General features: G+C 37.3%; 1 protein-coding gene across 1 annotated transcript in view; it reads left to right on the top strand.

The window, feature by feature from the left end:
• UNC5C (unc-5 netrin receptor C) overlaps window positions 1-19,390 on the top strand; it is a 158,482-nt gene that overhangs the window by 64,656 nt on the left and 74,436 nt on the right. Inside the window, exons 6-8 of the mRNA XM_032224337.1 lie at window positions 9,129-9,309; window positions 13,988-14,155; window positions 17,636-17,800. Coding sequence (XP_032080228.1) covers window positions 9,129-9,309; window positions 13,988-14,155; window positions 17,636-17,800 — 514 coding nt within the window. The remainder of the gene's footprint in view (window positions 1-9,128; window positions 9,310-13,987; window positions 14,156-17,635; window positions 17,801-19,390) is intronic.

Raw genomic sequence — 19,390 nt, 5'->3', positions numbered from 1 at the left:
GAAGGAAGTTTATAAGAATTCAATTCAACAGCATCAGCTATAACATTTGATGACCCAGTTGAGCTTAAAAACCATTGTATTAACTCCAATCAAGTTAGGTACCAACTGGGGCTGGGGGCAGCTGAGTAAAGAGATTGTTACTGTGCTACCAAATGATTACATTATGCTTGCCAACTCCAAAAGAATGTGACACAAATGCTACTCAGCTGGGCAAAATGTAGGGAGCACATGGGACCTATACAAACATGTAGCATCAGGTGGCTGCTGCATCTAATTGATTGTTAATATAACCGCTGTTTGCTTTGTTTAGCAAGAGTACTCCCTGATTTTGCAGCCGTTGCCTTTAATTGGAACTCCTGTGTGTACCTATTTTCTTGCAGGTACTTTATCGACCTGACAGCATTTTGCATTCTGTTCAGAAAAGGGAACCTTTTATGTAGCAAGAATAGGGAGCTGAAGGAGGAGGAGAATGGCTATGCATACCAAGAAGAGACATAGTTACTCTCACTGCTTTGTGTTGTATCCTGCTGTGATTTATCTTTTGGAAGGTATCGGAAAGGTTGGAAAGAAGAGGGATCATAAGAAAAATTAAGTGCATTTAAATAGTCAGATTGGGAAAATATACGAAGTTTGGTATAGAGATGGATTGCGATTGAACATCAAGGCAGAATGCCAACTTCCATTTTTCTTGCTTGAAAACAGCCTACTTTCTTTTCTTGGTTTGTATTTATTCACTCTTAGGCTTGGTTTTGTACATGTAGTAGCTGGTTTCTTGCCTGCATTGGTTGGATGATTGGATTAGGACTCTTCCTTGTTCTGTTTTCTCCAGTTTCCTTATCCTTCTCTGTTTTTTTCTGCATTTTCTTTCAAGGAACAGCTTTGTTTTTTAATCACCTGTGTGATAAATTCTAGGTCTGTAAACTCTTTGAAAATAACCCAGAAGTATTTTGAACCTCTTTCTAATACAGCACTTCTTTGCTGTTGCTTTTTATTATATTCGTGAAAAAATATGTAAATACATTAAGTCTGGGATGTCAAACTCACGTTGTCACGGCGGTGTCATGTGAAGTATCAGGACCTTTTTCCTCCCTTTGCTAAACCGGGCAGGGGCGTGGCCAGTGCATGATGCATCCGGCCCATGGGCCAGGAGTTTGACAGCCCTGCATTAAGCAATCCACTCCTTAAATACTTTATGGAATCTACTGCTTAAAATTTTGGTGACTGTTTAAGCAGGTCTATCATTTTTTTCAGGCTGACATAGAAGTTTGCAAAATAAAAATTGGTCTGCTTTAATGAAGAGCAGAGAGGTCCTATGGTTGACCAAGCACTTCTACCAAATTAGTTTTGAACATGTACAGTTGTAATGCATTCATTTTAAAATTACGTTAATGCATTCATAAATTAAGTTTGTGAATCTAATAAATATTAATTGCTATGAACCATTTTTTTTATTACTCTCCTACTCCTCCATTCTGCCTTGTGTGAACTTAAACTATCTTAATGTGCCTTAAACATTAATAATTTCAGGTAGTTAAGTAGTTGATCAATTAATATTTGAAGCCAAAACTTAGGTCTAAAAAAATGTTATCTATTTGTCTGTTACTATTTGTACATAGAATATGTTTTAGCACAATTTTTGAGGATAATGTTCTGAAAAATAGAGACCGTAGCAAAGAGTCATTGTGACAATGGTGTGTTTTTCTCTCTGGTTGAAGCAGTTGGCCTCACATTTCATGTTGGGTGACATGTGGCAGGTTCTCCTTTCTAATTAGAACAAATGTCCCAATTATGTTAATATATCTCCTGATGCCAATCAGTGAATAATTAGAGACAACACATCTGTCTCCCGCTAAGGGAATGGGATTAAAAAAAGATAGAACAACAAAGTGCAAAGTACTCAAAATTGCTGCCACATTGGATTGTGCATTTTCCCCCAAATATGAATGCACAATAGCATGAACAACTTTTACATGTGTTAACTATACATTATATTTTTGTTTGACTTATTCTGAAATGCCATTAACTGTGAAGACCCTGAGCATTTTATAGTAAAAGTATTAAAGCAAGACATTAAAAGTATATGCTTTAAGGACTTTTTAAAAGTGAATAATATTAGTCACATGATCTAATCTGGGTAGGTCACCGGGACCAAAGGTTTTGTCTTCCGAGCTTTCAGAATCCTGCTGGACCCCTTCCTCAGGGAACTTCCGTGAACTTCCGTTCCCTATAGATGGGCTCCAGCATGAGTCCAAAAGCTCAAAAGACTAAACCTTTAGTCCTGGTTAACCAACATAGGTTGGATCCTGCAACATTATCCTGGGACCCGTATATGCGCCTTCGTCTGTGAATGTTGATTCAAGGCACTGTTGGCTATTGATGACTACCTAGGCCCGTGATGGTGAACCTATGGCCCACGGAGCCATATTTGGTGGCACAACAGCTGTCAGCCAGTTGATTTTTTGCCCTTCAAGAGGGCCAGGGGAGGCCGTTTTCACCCTCCCCAGGCTTCAGTAAAGCCTCCGGAGGCTGGGCAGGGCAAAAAACGGCCCCAACGGACCAACTGGAAGTTTGGAAACAATCAATTTCTGGCTTCCAGAGGGCCTCCGGGGCGCCGTGGAGGCCATTTTCACCCTCACCAGGCTTCAGGAAAGCCTCCGGAGCCTGGGGAGCGGGCCGTGAGCAAGCGCAGTTGGGCGGGGAGGTGTGAGTGGGCACGCAGATGCGCAATTTCGGCATGCCATAAGAAAAAGGTCCGCCATCACTGACCTAGTCTAATTCTGCAGTTTTCTTGGCTGCATTTTCAGAAATGATTTGCCACTGCCTTCTTCCTAAAGCCGAGACAAAATGAATGATCCAAAATTAGCCACCTGGCTTCATGCCTAGGGCAAGGCTAGAACTCAGGTCTTCCAATTTCTAGCCCAATATTCTAAACACTACACTAAACTGGCTCCTGTACTGATTAATAGTACAGAGGTATAGAATTACATCAGTGGCCATGGCTTGGTGGATGTAGTGTGGCTTAGTGGGCGTGGCTTGGCAGGCATGGCAGGGGAAGGATACTGCAAAATCCCCATTTCCTCTCCACTCCAGGGGAAGGATACTGCAAAATCCCCATTCCCTCCCGATCAGCTGTGACTCGGGAGGCAGAGAATAGATGGGGGGGGGGCAGTCAGAGGTGGTATTTGCCAGTTCTCTGAACTACTCCAAATTTCCGCTACCGGTTCTCCAGAACTGGTCAGAACCCCCTGAATACCACCTCTGCATAACATGCAAGAAAGATTTGTGAAGACCTGCTGGAGGAATAATAATATTAAAGTCCAGGTTTTTTGTTATATCTGGATGTAAGGTACCTCATAAGTACAGGCTAAAGTCTGTGAATTTAGATCACAATTGAGCCCAACATTTATGTTGCTAAGTGACGTGTTTGTCATGTGACTTTTAACCCATTTTATGACATTCCTTGCCACAATTGTTAAATGAATCACTGAATTTGTTCAGTTAGTAACATAGTCATTAAGAGAATCTGGATTCCCCATTGTCTTTGCCTGTCAGGAGGTTGCAAAAGGTGATCATGTGACCCTGGGATACTGCAATTATCATATATATGAACCAATTGCTAAGCACCGGAATTTTGATCACATGATCAAGAGGATGGTACTGGTGTAAAAAAAACAGTCACTCTTTTCAGTACCGTTGTAAATTTGAATGGTCATTAAATGAACTCAGCTGTAGAGATTCTCAGTCATCCCGGTCACAGTTGTCCCAAAGGTGCTTCTTCAGGAAGCAACTGGACTTTCTTGTTTTTTTCTTTTGAAGGCGTTTCACTTCTGATCCAAGAAGCTTCTTCAGCTCTGACAGGATAGTAGGGAATGGAAAGAATTATATTCCTTGCTAGGAAGTGAAATGTGTTAGTTTGCCAATATGACATGTCCAATAAACGTATTCTTTGAGGAAATTCCCTGCTTTGGAGTTTTGTTTACTATGGATATGTTACTTGGACTGATTGTTCAGGGCAATATACTGAATCTAAACCTAAAAGTACTATGAAGCACATATAAGTCTTAAGTGCTATTGCTAACACTAAGTGCTATTGCTATTAATAAAATCTGCGTATCATTCTGGCCTAGAAAGACATGTTAGAAACTAAAATGAGAGAATTAATGTCTTGGGGGAGGTTAAGAATGAAGGACAAATTGTATGCTCTGGGAGTAATTCCAGAACAGAGGCTGAAAAATGGTTTACTGTATGTAGCTTTTATAAGGAAGCATAATACCTAATATGAATTACATGATTATCCATGTTTAACTGTGGCTTGCTCAATTAACTCTGTTTTATGACTTGGCAAAACACACTGAATATTACTGTACAATGGACTGGGTTCATACAGCATGCTACACTAAAATGTGATCTGACATTTTGGTTTGGTGCATTCTTTGAACATAGGCATAAAACTTCAGTATTTTTGGAGTTCCAAATTTTATTGGCATTTTATATAAAAGCTTTAAAGGAAGAAATGCCTTACTGAAAACAGGTAATTTATTCCAAAGCAATGGTTATATGTTTATAGCTGAAGCTATTTTAATTTGACATTTAGTACTATTACCAAGGACATTATAAGTGACTCATTACTAAAAGGCTCTGCAAATAAGACCTGTGGTTTTGATCAACAACCTAGGAGCTTTAAGTGCAACGTCTTGTCTTCTTTGATAAATTAGGCACATCAAAATGACTTGAATGCTCATTCTTTGAAAGTATGGGATGAGTTTTAGAGGAAGATATTAGTAGCTCTCTGAAAAAGGCGTTAGCTTTGAAGTATGTTATGAAAGGGGGAAAAAACAAGTGCTCTTTGAAAGAAGGTTGCCTTAAAAAGTCCAAAAACAAAAAAGATGTACTTACTAGCTAGTTTTCCTTTTTAATTTCTGCCAGTATCTCAGAGAAGTTCTCAACTTTATCGATTTCTTAGAGTCTATATAACAAATTCAAGCCACATTTTTATCAATAATCACTTTGTCATCAATAATTTCTAGGCTGCTTTGGGTAGATGGTTACATGATTGTGTGTGTGTGTATTTGTGTGTAAATATGTGTATACACACCACACACACACACACATACTGAAAGATAGGACCTTTATATGTTCCACTGCTTACTTCATCTCTGAAATGCAAGATATCACATGTTACTCATGCAAAGTTTATCCGAATTCTCTTTTCTTTTCCATCAGTTTATATTGGAGCTAATATAATAAAATGCAGTAAGATTTTTCTTTGTAACCTAACAAAGTAAAGGAAGATAAATTCTGCTTCATATTGAGCAGGCATTTGTACACGGAAGTAAATAAACAACACATATATTTGCCTTCATTCATGAAATAAATAAAGCTGTGCAATTTTCAGTCTACAAAAAAGACATTCGGAACATGTGGAAACATGAACATAGCACCTGTCTGCAACACTTTTAAGCAGTTGTGCCTTTCGTTGGGCATCATAAAGCAACAATATAATTCCACCCAGAGGTGGTATTCACTTACCTTCCCTACCTGTTCGCAAATGTGAGCGTGCCCATGCACTTGCTTCACTCGCACACACCTCGTCTGCACACTGTCTTCTCCATACACATTACGTTGGGGTGGGTGGGTGGAGCCTCCCACAACCGCCACCACTGTGCTGTACAGTAGAAGCCATTTTAAGGCACAACAGGCTGTATCTTAACAGAACAGGCTGAATACCATGTCTGATCCCACCCCCAAGTGCTAGCCAGGCCTTGCCTCTAGTCTAGCCTAAGTTGCCTAGTGTTGCCACGCATGTATCTATTGTGTGGCATGTATTACCATTACCTCTTGATGAAGAAGCAAACATGGGAGTATTATCTATCTTTATACATATTGTCTGCGTTCTCTGTGTAATGCTAGAGTACTGTACAAAAATAGGACAAGGAACAAAAAGGACTGTGATTATGTCAAGGGTGAGCTTGTTATCTTCTGCAAATTGTGTATCCTTTTTGGGTAATTATGACAAAAAACCCACTTGATTTATAGAGTTGCAGGCAGGTGTTATGATATTTCCACATGCTTCAAAACACAACAGAAAACTACATCTAAGTGCTGATGAAATGTAATCATGTTATTTTGAGAATTACATTCTGGGAAGGTATTAGGGAAAATACATGAGTGTAAGGAGTGCAATAAGGAATACTACCCTTGCCTTTGGTTCTATTGTGTAAATAGTGTAGTTGTTTAAAATCCCCAGAAGCATAGAAAGGACTATCTGCGTGTGATAATACAATCACTCTATCAAGTTATGATGACTGTTATCATGAAGAAATATTCTTTGCCTAACATTTTGTCATGAATTATAATTTCAAGAATAAGAAAAATCTAAGGTTGTAGATTCATTGATGCATGGTTGCATGTGGTATTTTATCACAGAAAATAAATGTAATTTCACACTTTTAAATTCAATAGTTTCCACTAGAAATAATTCATTTATGCAGTGCATAGAATCATTAATAATTCTATATTGCAAAATATTAAGTTGATGAACATTAATTTATGGATCTGAGAACAGATAGTTTCATACTTGCAACCAAGTTTTATTTTAGGTGATAAAATGAAATATCCAGTTAGAATATTCATGTTCCTATCTTAAGTAGAATGGATTTTATTAAGCATATTTTCAGTGATTTGTAGCATACACAAAAAAATTACAAAATTAAATAATAGGAAAAATAGGGAAAGAAAAAGGGAAGAGAAAAGTGGGGCAATACTTTTGTATTTTCTTTGTAAGCTACACTATAAACTAATAAAATTGTTATTTAAAAAATTTCAATGATTCCTCTAGGAAAAGAGTCACGTTTTATAGCAATAGCCTGGATTATATACCGCTTCACTGTGCTTTCACGGCCCTCTCTAAGTGGTTTACAGAGTCAGCATATTAACCCTTCTCACCCCCACTCAACAATCTGGGTCCTCATTTTACCAACCTTGGAAGGATGGAAGGCTGAGTCAACCTTGAGCCTGGTGAGATTCGATCTCCCAAACTGCTGGCGGCCAATGATTAGCAGAAGTAGCCTGCAGTACTGCTCTCTAACCACTGTGCCACCACTCAGTACGTTTATGTTAAGAAAAACAGAAGAAGGCCCAAGTGCCTGGATGAATAATTGATCACAATCATTTCTGTGATTTTTTAAAAAAAAAACCTTCTTGGCTTTTGATCTCATGGGCAAATGTTCAAACTGTTTAGTGTAAAGGGCATGTTTGTGTGGGCAAACCAGGCCTTACTTTGTTGTGAGAATTCTCTGTATTCCATTGGGTTGGCCAGGGGCAGGATTTTTTTTTAATTTGATTAAAGTGCTGGGCATAAATTCCAGTGATCTAGTGACATGAAGGCACTCCTTTGATCCATCCCAGGCTGTAAAACAAGCTCAGTTCAAAAGCAGACAAGCTACTGAATGTTCAGCCAATTTATGTAGACTAGCTTACCTCAGGAAGCTCAAAGAGACTGCAGTGATTCTTTATGATAGAAATGAATGGAATATTATATAGCTTGAGGAATATGTTTTTAGGTCTTTAACCATTCCAGCCTTTCTGAAAGCCTTTTTAAAAAACCACCATCAAATATGTTTGAATATAGGGTGTGATTGTATATATGCACAGGTCATACAGAGTCACATTGATTCACATATACGGCAAACAGTATCTTATTTTAAGTCAACACAAGATGCATTATTGTCGGTGAAATATGTTTAACCTACGTTACTAAGTTATTAATGAAAATCATTTGTTTCAAAAGATCATGACCCACATAGATTCCACAGAGTTCTCTAAAACCATAGTTGTTAACATTATTAAAATTGGAAGGGCCAGAGAATCACTTCCCATAAAGAGGTCACCGAATGCTGTTTTTCTTTAAATTTAAAAACTCACTGTTCAGCTTCCAAAGAACATTACTGAAAGGTAAAGTAAAAGGTAAAGGTTTCCCCAGTCCAGTTGTATCCAGCTAGGTAATGCTCATTTCTGTTTCTTAGCCGAGGAAGCCAGCATTGTCTGAAGACATTTCTGTGGTCGTGTGACCAACATGACTGTATGCTGAGGCTCACAGAATGCTGTACCTTCTCACTGAAGTGGTACCTATTGATCTACTCGCATTTGCACGCTTTCGAACTGCTAGGTGGGCAGGAGCTGGGCCAAGTTGAAAGTGCTTTCCAGCTGACAAACTCAGCATCTTTAACCACCGAGCCATTGCACCCCGATTGAAAAGTAGGATAAAAATAATTACAATTCAAAATAGAGTATATTTGAGGATTCTTGATAGGAAATCTAGATTTGCCTTTCCAATACATGGTCTCCTCATGTCCCGAGGGCTATTGACCACTGATAGTTCTCACAATGAATTCTGAAAAGTATACCTGAAATAAAAAGAAGTGTAAAGGTAACAACTACCTTACAGGCCTTTTCAACCGGACATTTTTCCTGTATCCACTATATTTTGGTGAAATATGTTTAACCTATGTCCTCGACTTGCAACTATTTGTTTAATGACTATTCAAAGCTCCAACAACAATGGAAAAAGTGACTTATGACCTTTTTTTACAATTATGACTTTTGTAGCATCTCCATGTTTATGTGATCACTATTTGGGCACTTGACAACTAGCATGTATTTATGTCAGTTGCACTATCCCAGGGTCATGTGATCACCATTGTAATCTTCTCAGCTGGTTTCTGATAAGCCAAGTCAAATGTGGAAAGCCAGATTCGCTTAAGGACCACATGATTCACTTAATGACTGCAATGATTCACTTACTAACTGTGACAAAAAGGTTATGAAATGGGACGCAACTCATTTAACAACTGTACTGCTTAGCAGTAAAAAAAATATTGGGCTCAATTGTGGTCTAAATCAAGACCTATCAGCTGTCCTAGAAGAAGATTATTGACAATTGCTGGTTGTATTTGTATTTAAATGGCATTTTTGTTTATTTACTTATTTTGTATATTTAACTTATAAACTGATTTGAGAGAATTATTAATCTGTCAAAAAATATAAATACAGGTAATTAAAAACATAGTTCACCGGAGTGCATCACGTGAAAATGCTATATCTGATCACATTTGTGAATCTCTCAACAGGTTGAGTGGCTGAAAAATGAAGAGGTGATAGACCCTGTTGAAGATCGAAATTTTTATATCACTATTGACCACAACTTGATCATAAAGCAGGCACGTCTCTCTGATACAGCCAATTATACTTGTGTTGCCAAAAATATTGTGGCAAAAAGGAAGAGCACCACTGCTGCTGTCATTGTCTATGGTAAGAGAGTTATCAGGTCACATATTTGGGTTATTTATAGATTTTAGTCTATGTATAAACAAAATTTAATCCATGCAGGCATGAGAAATTTAACTGATGGACTTTTAAAGTTGAATACTACTTTATTCTGCTCTGTATATTTAGTTGAAGCCTAGAAACAATATATAGGCAATTTATAATGAAAGTAGAATGTCTTTCATTTTGTAGTTAATTAAAACAAGTTGGTTTGAGAGGGGGGAACTCCACAGACCTCTGAGTTTTGTTCCCCTCATTTTACTGGAACCTCCCTGTCCATGCTTTCAAATTTCACTGTGTTTATGAAAAGCTTAAAACTAAGGCAACTTGAATAATACAGCCTTACAGTTTTCAATTTGCCTGCAATTAGAACCAGAACGTATATTATACTTAGCCTTTGAGATCAGCATGGCATTCTTCCTGTTGAGTTATAGGTAGAGTAGGAGGGAAAAAGAGAGACATAAAAGTAGGAAAAAGGAAATAAATAACTGTTGCCTGATTGCACCTACTCTCATTTTCTCTGTCCACAAAGAACATCCAAAGTTTGCTATCTGTTGCAGTGCCATAAAGAATAATTATTCCTACATTTTTCCATCTCTTTTCATTCAATTTTGTGATAAATAATATTTTTCAATATTTCTTTCAAAGAAGAACATAATTTCATTATTGGGTTCTTGCACTTATTTTTATACAAGCAGTGGTGTGATTCAACAGATCTAACAACTGGTTTGCAGTCTGTAACTATTAGCTTCCTCGCTTTAATTAGATCCCTGTAAAGAATTTCTCCCCCTTTTTCTACCTTGGACAGGGTAGGTAAATAGCCAGGGAACCCTTCCAAATGATGTAATTAGAGAAAGCAAGCAGCAGTAGTATTCTTCCCCACCATCAATGATGATAAAGAGTCATCTCAAGAGCCTCAAAGTCTTTTTATCTTTTAGACAAATGCTTGATACATAAAGCTGTTTTGTGATATGTCCTAAACTATACATCTTAAAAAAATATATACTTGACATTTTAAATTTAAGAATAAAAACTTCATCAGATACGTTCTGTGATAATATAGTCATTAAGTTGGTGCAAAATGTATGAATTATATTATTGCATATATCACTTGAGATGGAAATAAAACACTCTGCTGAAAGAAGCTAAATCATTTGGATAACCACATTAATTGCAGCGCATTTAGCTGAGGAATTGGTCTGAATGTAAAAATGCAGAAGGGAAATGCTATGAAAAGCAGGGGGTAATAGATTTGGGAAGCTGTAATCCTTGCACAGATAAATTGCAGGTATTATTTTCCAAATTGTAAACTTATGAAACTGGTTTAATGCGTAGAATTTAATGGGTTACTGCCACAAAAAGTGAAACACTCAATTTCATTTAAAGGTTATTCCATCTATAAAGTGGAATATCATCAAATACTAATTGATCCAGGAGAATTTATAAAATTTTAGAAATTATTCCAGATTAATATGTGAAACAGAAATTTGACTAGGTAACTTTCTTTTGACATACACCATACTCTCTTTGGTTTCTAAGTATTTAAGAAGTTAACGTATGGCCATTAGCATCAAATTATTAATTAGCTGATGTGCCATCAAGTCAGTAGTTGTTGTAGATAGATTTTTTTTTCTCCAGGATCATCTTAAAGGTACTTTTTTCAAGAGGCAACTGGGCTTTCCGGTTTTTCTTTGAAGAAGCGTTTCTCTTCTTCTCCAAGAAGTTGCCCTTCAACCCATTATCCCTGTGGTTGAGTCTATTTTGTTGCTGGTTGTACTATTTTTTCTCTTCTCTTTCCTTGCATCTTTTCCAATTTTATAGGCATGTGAGCCTGGTCATTTTTTCCTTGCATGTTCGTTTGAGTTGATTTGTTCCATGATCCATTATTTGGGGCGATGGGGTTATTCCCTTTATCCTCAAACATTTTGAACAACAAAGTTCAAAAGCATAAATATTCTTTCTGTGCTTCTTCAAAAGCCAGGTTTCATAGAGTGAAAAGTAAAAGTAAAACTATTCCCTGCACTAATCTGCCTTGTCCTAGATTAAGATGATGGCATCTGAATCAGGGGTGGGGTGGGTTCCGGCAGCCACTGCTGCTGTTTCGCTCGTGGCTGCACTGCGAGCAAGCCATGAGCAAATAAAAATTGTTCTGTGCATGCACAGAAGCCAAAAGCAAGATGGTGCACCTATGAACCCAGGCCTACCAATTTGGACCGATTCAGCCACCATTGATCTGTAATATATTTTTCAGGATTCATTGCTACTAAAACCAAATGCTAATGTGTGACGTAGTTCTTGACTGCTGATTCCTTTAGTGTTGACAGTTGATCCTAAAAGACAGAATCATCCACCCTTCAATATCTTTATTCTCATTCTAAGGCCATTGTGGTACCTGCTGTCATTAGTTTGGCTTCTTGAATGTAATCTTTGTCCCATTTTTCCACTGTGGGCTCTTGACATTCTTACTAGAGGTTGCAGTTTATTTGTATTTTAGCTAACAACATAGTGTTACCAGCATAAGCCAGGATGTTGAGGTTCCTTCCTCCAATTTTAAATTATGTTTGTCTATTCTGATCCAATGTATAAGTTAAACAAATAAAGGGGGTGTATATAGCCTTGTCTTACTCCTTTCGCAAGCTGGAGACATCAGTTCACTATGTTCAGCTTGATTTCCTAACTGGTCCGGTTCCTATGTACATTCCATAGCTTGACATGGTAACTATATGTCAGGGTCTTCTATAAGCATAAAGCACATATTGACTTTTGGGAGTATTCTTTATCTCTCTCCATACTGTATAGCAAGAGCAAACAATAGATTAGTATCTATACAATACGGTCCATGGGATTATTTGGTATAGAAAACCTATATTGTCCCCTACAATATTAGGTGAAAATCTTAGAAATTTTATGTGACTACTTACCTTTGCTGATATAGTTGTTCAAATCACTTGCAACATGGAATTCAAGAGAGATAAATTCCGATTATCATATAAGTTGGATGACTCAATTTTCAGCTTCATCATCTAGCGTAAAAATACTCTGAAATGTAAGGAAGCTTCATAGAAAAGGGGGATCTATTACTGGTCATCCTAAGGGGAAGTGGAAAATTGAACAGTGGAAATTGAACGTCTATGGCCATTATGAAGTGACCATCTGAGTCACGTCATATCTCACTTGAAGAAGTAGGAAAGGCTCGTATTGGTTATATGTATCTTTTCCTTAGCCTGAAATCACCTGCTAATATGCACATAATTTCAATATTTGATTTCAAAAATGACATATACTTTGAATTAGAGTCCCAGTGGCCAGGTCAATAAAAATGAATGAAGCAACATCAGTGCCCATAGCCTTGCCAGTTGGCCAAGCAATGCCCTCTTGATGTCATCCATGCTGGAGAAATTCCTACGAACCTGCACTTCCTTTTCCTAAGCTCACTTAGTTACTTATGATAAATGATATTTGATTCATATACAGGGCCTGGTTCCTTGGCAGTTTACATGTTTGATTCTCTATTATTAAAGTTAGTGCTAGTATAGTACTTAGTTGGTATGGAGGTCATCCAATTTTTTTAAATGGTTCTCATTAAAATATGTATTTATTTTACTTCAACCTATTCAGAATTGTGAAATTGTATAGTGAGAGTAGGCAATACAGGCAAGTTCATGCCGGTTTTATCCATCCAAGAGAAAGTTGATCTACAAATCATGAGCCGTATTTCAGACAGCCCTTCAGTATAGTTTAATATGCACTAGGTGAAGCTCTCCCTGAAGAATATTTGAAAACCTCCAGCAAGTACAGGAATTATCGGTAACTGGCATACAGCTCTGCCCCCCTTTCTGCCTCTGACACAGAGTCCTCATCAGAGCCTTCCCAGACTCCAGGCTGGCCCATGTTCCTCCCCAACCTCCTCACTGTCCAAATCTGCTGCCAGCTCTGCTGGCCACTGGTAGGCCGCAACAATAATCAGGACAACTCTTGGTAGGTGAAGATCCTGTGCAGGCTCTGTCTGATTATCCAAATAGGGAAGGTTTTTCTAAGAGGTATCTATTTCCTAAGTGATCCAAAGATTACTGAATTTTCAATCTGCAGAAACTAGTTTTGTCCAGATTTTCATCTCATTTGGTTACATGTTAAAGGTCGAAGGTAGTACCTTTGTTGCAGTAGTGGGTTCCAGATCCCATTCCAACTGGTATGGTTGGAACCCGGTAGCGTCCACATAGATGTGCACAGCGTGCACGCACATGCACGTAGCGCGCGCTTGCGTCTTAGTGCCTTTGTGAGCCTCCGCAATGCTCCAGCTGCTCAGCAGACATCGCGCAGGCACTGTACAGGCCATGCGTGGAAGCGCCAAAGACTTAAAAGACTGGTAAGGAGCTCGGGCGGGCAGAGGGGCCCTCCGGAGTACCATACCAAAACAGTATCCGGTGCTCCGGGAAGGCTCCGGTACACCTGTACCGTGGCGCACTGCCTACATCCCATCACTGCTTTATTGTGATATTACTGTTTCTTTTATTATCCGCTTTTGAAATCCAAGCAAGCATAAAAGAAATATATAAACTTCCCTTTTTCATACACACAAAAAGTTTAATTCATAGAAGACTGTAGGCTTCATAAATTGTCAGTTCTTCATTTAAGTCATTTTCCTACTTTCCTTACTTCTCAGTCAACGGCGGATGGTCAACATGGACAGAGTGGTCAGTATGTAACAGCCGTTGTGGAAAAGGCTTTCAGAAGCGTACAAGAACATGTACCAATCCAGCACCCCTCAATGGAGGAACTTTCTGTGAAGGCCAAAATTTGCAGAAAATAGCTTGCACCACATTATGTCCAGGTATGTTGTATCACTACGATGTGATATTATCTAGAATAAGTCTTGTTTTCTTTTCTTTTCATTTGTGGTAGTGGGGGATAAAACGATGACTCCTTAGTTTTAATTTTAAAGTGAACTCTGTTATGCCATTCAGATACAAATAAAATGAATAATTAGCACTATCATTATGCAATGTTTGCCTCTCATTGCAGTTGTTATTCCGAACACTTACATAATGAGTCAAGATTTAGACCCTTGGGATCATAGGCCTTGGATCTGTTAAAAACTCTGCATTTAAATAATACACAATTTTATGTATTAATAAGCTTACACTTATTAAGGCAAAGATAAGATTTATTTACTAAAGGTAAAAATATTATCTGAAGGAGATGGATTATTGTATTTATTATAAACTGCCCAGAGCCACTATGAAGATGGGTGGCATATACCTGTAATAAATACATAAATGAATAAATACATAAAATTATCATGTTTTATCCTTGTTGTAAAATAACAAAATTTTCACATTAAAAACAAAATCATGCAGTCTCTTAACAATATGTTTCAGAATGTTTTTGGCTGCATCTTATTCACTAAGATGGGTAAAATCTAACTTATTCGTTTTAGATGGATTAGAAAATTATTTTAGTTCCTTCCAAGGACAAAAGTTCAAATAAAGCTCATGTCTGATTTATCTAACTCAAAACCTGATTTGCCCTTTAAACCAACAAAACATTTTCTCTGTCATCAGCTACATTCCTTTATCTATTCGGCAACAGTGATCTAAATTATTAACATAATGATTGGAAGAAACCTATTTCTATTGCACTTGACATCAATTAAACTTTCCCTTAAAAATTACAAATTCAAGGTTCCATTTTACTGCATGCTTCTCAACAATACATTACATCAAAGTAAGGAATAAAATATAGATTTTAAAGGACAAAAGCACATAACAATGAAAGCAACTTCAAAATTTGTGTCTATTATCTGTAAGAATTTGTTGCAGATCTGTTGAATTCTGTCAAACTATTATTTTAGTTAGGGAATATTTTGTGAAATCAATATGTTAATAGAAATTCAGTAAGTATATATTTATTTTAGATATCTGTATCAGATCACAGGAGTAATAGGTGGCTGGATAGCATCTCACCAGCTCAATGTCAAATCGAAACATTTACATTTTTTATAATATTGCAAATGAACAAATAATTTACAGCTTTTATTGCATAGAATTCAAGTTGCTTTTTAAATATGTATATATTAAGTAAACATTACAAATACCTTGCCTTAAATTCAGTGTGGTAGAAGAGGTCACAGAACCAAAATTTGAGAAATCCAAATGCCTAGTGACTACCTATCTAAAACTTCTTCTGAAGGATGCACTTCAAGAAGGAATTTTCAGAATGTTCTTAGAACAACTTTAGGTAACTTTTTACCTATGAGCCAGGTGGAGTCAGCAAGAATATGACCTCTGGTTTTTGGAATCCTAAAGAGAAGATCTTCTTCCTTTCTTATTTTCTCTTAATTAAGGCTTTGGGGAAAACAGAAGTTCCATCAAACACAATTCAACTTGTTGGCATACCAGGCGTGATGTGGCTGGAGGAAAAGAAGAAGCAAACAGCTCTTCTATCCAATTATTCTATTAATCCCAGTGTCATATCTCTCTTTGCTTATAGCTACACTACTCTTCCCTCTTGTTTATACATGAATTTCCCATGAAAGCTTCTTTCATTGTGTATTACCATGCAAAATCCTAGTAGGACAAGAAGGTGCAGATGTCTATGGATTTTTTCAATTATCCAGGTCAGGGTTGTCCCAAAGTACTTTTCCAAAATACAACTGGACTTTCTTGGTTTTTTTTCTTTGAAATTGCTTCACTTGTCATCCAAGAAGCTTCTTCCAAAAGTGGAGATATTAATATACATTATAGGAAAAGGGTGCTATTTGGTGACAAAAATCAACTGGAGTTTCTGAGATAGTCAGTATTTTTTCCTGCACAGATTAGACAGTGGAGAATAAATCAATAAGTTTAAAATCAAAGTAGGGTTTCAACACACTGACAGCATTTTTTACTTTGTGAAACTTGTTAATATTTTTTTTAGAATCTCCATCTCCATATGATCAGTGAAACAGAATACTCTATTAAGATCTGAAATAATCTCCTTTTCAAGTATGAGTTCTGTATTGATCATACTACAGTATGTTGGACTCATACCTGTCTATTACTACAGTAGTATCATTTCTTTTTGACCATCATACATGCAGGGTTATCTTTGATTTGGCTAAGGAAACCCCTAAAAAGTTGATACATAGATTTGGACATGGGAAAGAATATTGCTTCTGCAATAAATATGTCTATTGCTGACCAAGAATGGAGTACAATTCTTTATTTTAAGAAATGATATCCCACCATACTGATCATTAGTATGATTTAATGCAGTATTTTGATTAGAACACAATATTAAACTGCAGACATTCTGTCGTGATTTCTTCATGTGGTGTAGGTAGAATTTCAAATAATCTTTGAATCTTTACTGACACAATAGGATATTTCTAATTTGCTTGCTTACAGCATTTCCTGATGTTACTGAAGAAAATAGAATGTCCATCCCTACCCACATTTAGTGAACTAAAACATTTGCATGGCAATTTATTGATTGTTATTATGTACAGCCGTGTTTGTCAACCTCAGCAATATGTTGACTTCAACTCCCAGAATTTCTCAGGCAGCCAAGTTGAAGTCCACATGTCTTAACATTCCTGAGGTTGAGAAACACAGGTGTATACAGTTTGGATTCGTAAATTTCATATTGATCTATTAGTGGCACCATTTCTAATGGCAGCATCAGTTCTTTGATTTACTGCATCTCTGCTTCCGCTGCATGCTAGAGGAATGGTTTAAGGATAAAACATATCAAAAACCGAACATCTTTCACTCAAGTTTCTTTCAGTAAGTGCACCAGAACCAAAAACAGAAGTTTGAACCAATATAGTTCTGCACTTATGAAGGGTTTTAAACAGAAGCTCTGTAGCTACCTCTGGTAGGTGGTTTATTGGTTTTACTGCATATTGCAAAGAGTTGGACTAGGTGATTCTTAACGGGGTTTTTTCTGCAGTTCTGTGATTGGCAGTAGGATAAAAAGGATTTCATCTTACATAGACTCTACAGGCAGATTTTATCCTAGGTTTTCAACATTGCATTCCAATAAATGGAGCTGCTACTGATATACAAATGATGTGACTAGAGTTGAATTGAACTGAGAAGAGGGGGAGAGGAGAGGAAAGAAAATAAGGAAAGGAAGGGGAAAAAAAACAATGGGGAAGGAAAGGAAAGAATGTCACTTTTATTATCTGTCTTTTCAGTAAGCATACTCCTTATAGAGTCTCATGTAAAATCCTTTTTTATTTTTAAATTCTGGGTATTTTCTATTTCTTCCACTCCCACCTCATTTTGTCTTTATATTTTGCCTTTACATCTTTTCCATTTTCTTATGACAGTGGATGGGAGGTGGACAGCATGGAGTAAATGGTCTACCTGTGGAACAGAATGTACCCACTGGCGCAGGAGGGGCTGCACCGCACCAGCACCCAAGAACGGCGGCAGAGACTGTGAGGGCCTTGTCTTGCAGTCCAAGAACTGCACAGATGGGCTGTGTATGCAGAGTAAGTGAAAGTAACCTAAATGCTGCTTTGTTGACATTGCCATTTGGGATGGACAGACAGAGTGAAACCACTCTAGAGCTCTAGGCTGCTCTTGATATTTGAAGAAAGAAACAATTCATGTAACTCTGCACTGGAACAAATTCAAATGAAATTCTCCATAGCAGAGGAATAAACTCACCTTTAAAAGGTTTGGCATAGCTTGGCAAAAACAAGTCATCCCCTGTGCTCTTCTAATCCCTTTTTCGATGTGTTTGGATTATAGCTTCCTGCTAGTTTGAGCATGGAAGGAATTGACCTTCAGATGTCCCTCAAAATTCCAACAGAATTAGTATAGTCGGTAGTTCGTGTTGGGTCGTGACATCTAAAGCCCTCCGTTTATTGGTTTACTCAGCCTGGCATTTAAGCTAGGAGAGATGTTTTTATGAGGAGCAAAATATCCTCTTTATCTTGTTCTTGACTGTAGTTGGCACCTGACCAAAAAAAAGTACTAGCTGTATTGTGAATAGGGGTCTCTGTTGCTTTGCATGTGTTCATTCATAAGTCCACATTATCATTTTTCTCATTGCTCTGTACCTTAGTTTAAAAATGATGGAAAACATAAACCTTTCTGATACTGAAATTCTTACTATTGCAATTATTACTGCAATTATTATCCCCTGCATCCTGCCCCAGTATCTTATATATACCATATTTTTCGGAGTATAAGATGCACCTTTTTCCTCCTTAAAAGAGCATGGAAATGTTGGTGCGTCTTATATACAGAATACAGCCATTTTTGGCCTCGTGAAGCCCCACCCCCACATCCCATTTTTGCAAAATTTCACAAAAACGGAGCAGGTTTTGCCTTCCCCCAGAAGGCTTCAGCAGGGCTTGGGGAAGGCAAAAATGTCCCCGTTTTTGCAAAGAATGCTCGGGTTTTTGGTTTTTTTTTGGCCCAGAGGACAAAAACTATTTTTCTTACTTACCTCTTTGAAATCTTGTACACTGGTGTGTCTTATAGTCCAAAAAGTATGGTATATAAGATATTGGGGCAGGATGCAGAGGATAACAAGAGCAACATCGCAAAATGTATGAAATGTATTAGTATATGTTCCTTTTATATGGAGATTAGGAAAAAAACATATTCTGCAAATAACTGTTAGGTATCCTGGCTGTTCCAACACTACCTATCTCCATTAGCTGCTTAAAGATGAACAGTCCATAACTACAGTGCAGGTGGCTAAAGTCTGCGCAGCAGCACTGTGGATTCGTTGCAAACACGTTTCTTCACCACCATAGTTAAGTTATATAACAATTCTGGTAAACCCTTTGCACTGCTTAGTCACTTCCCTTTTAGCATTGAACCTACAATGGTCCACACAGTTTAGGAATTGCAACTATCTTATAGTCAGACCATGTATAATTGACACTGGATTTTAATTATAGATTTTAGTTGTTATTTATTATTTTATACTGTAAGACTGTAATAATAAATTGTTGTATTAGTATTATTATATCTATTTCACACATTAGTTTGTGATGGAAATCAGGATAACAATCCTTTAGATAGAAAAGATACCAAATTTCATTGCAAAAGAGTTAGTTTCTGCA

This window comes from Thamnophis elegans, chromosome 9 (assembly GCF_009769535.1).
Source record: "Thamnophis elegans isolate rThaEle1 chromosome 9, rThaEle1.pri, whole genome shotgun sequence".
In the NCBI taxonomy this organism is placed as follows: Eukaryota; Metazoa; Chordata; class Lepidosauria; order Squamata; family Colubridae; genus Thamnophis; species Thamnophis elegans.
The sequence above is the reverse complement of the archived record's forward strand: the minus strand, read 5'-3'. Positions and strand labels throughout refer to the sequence as shown.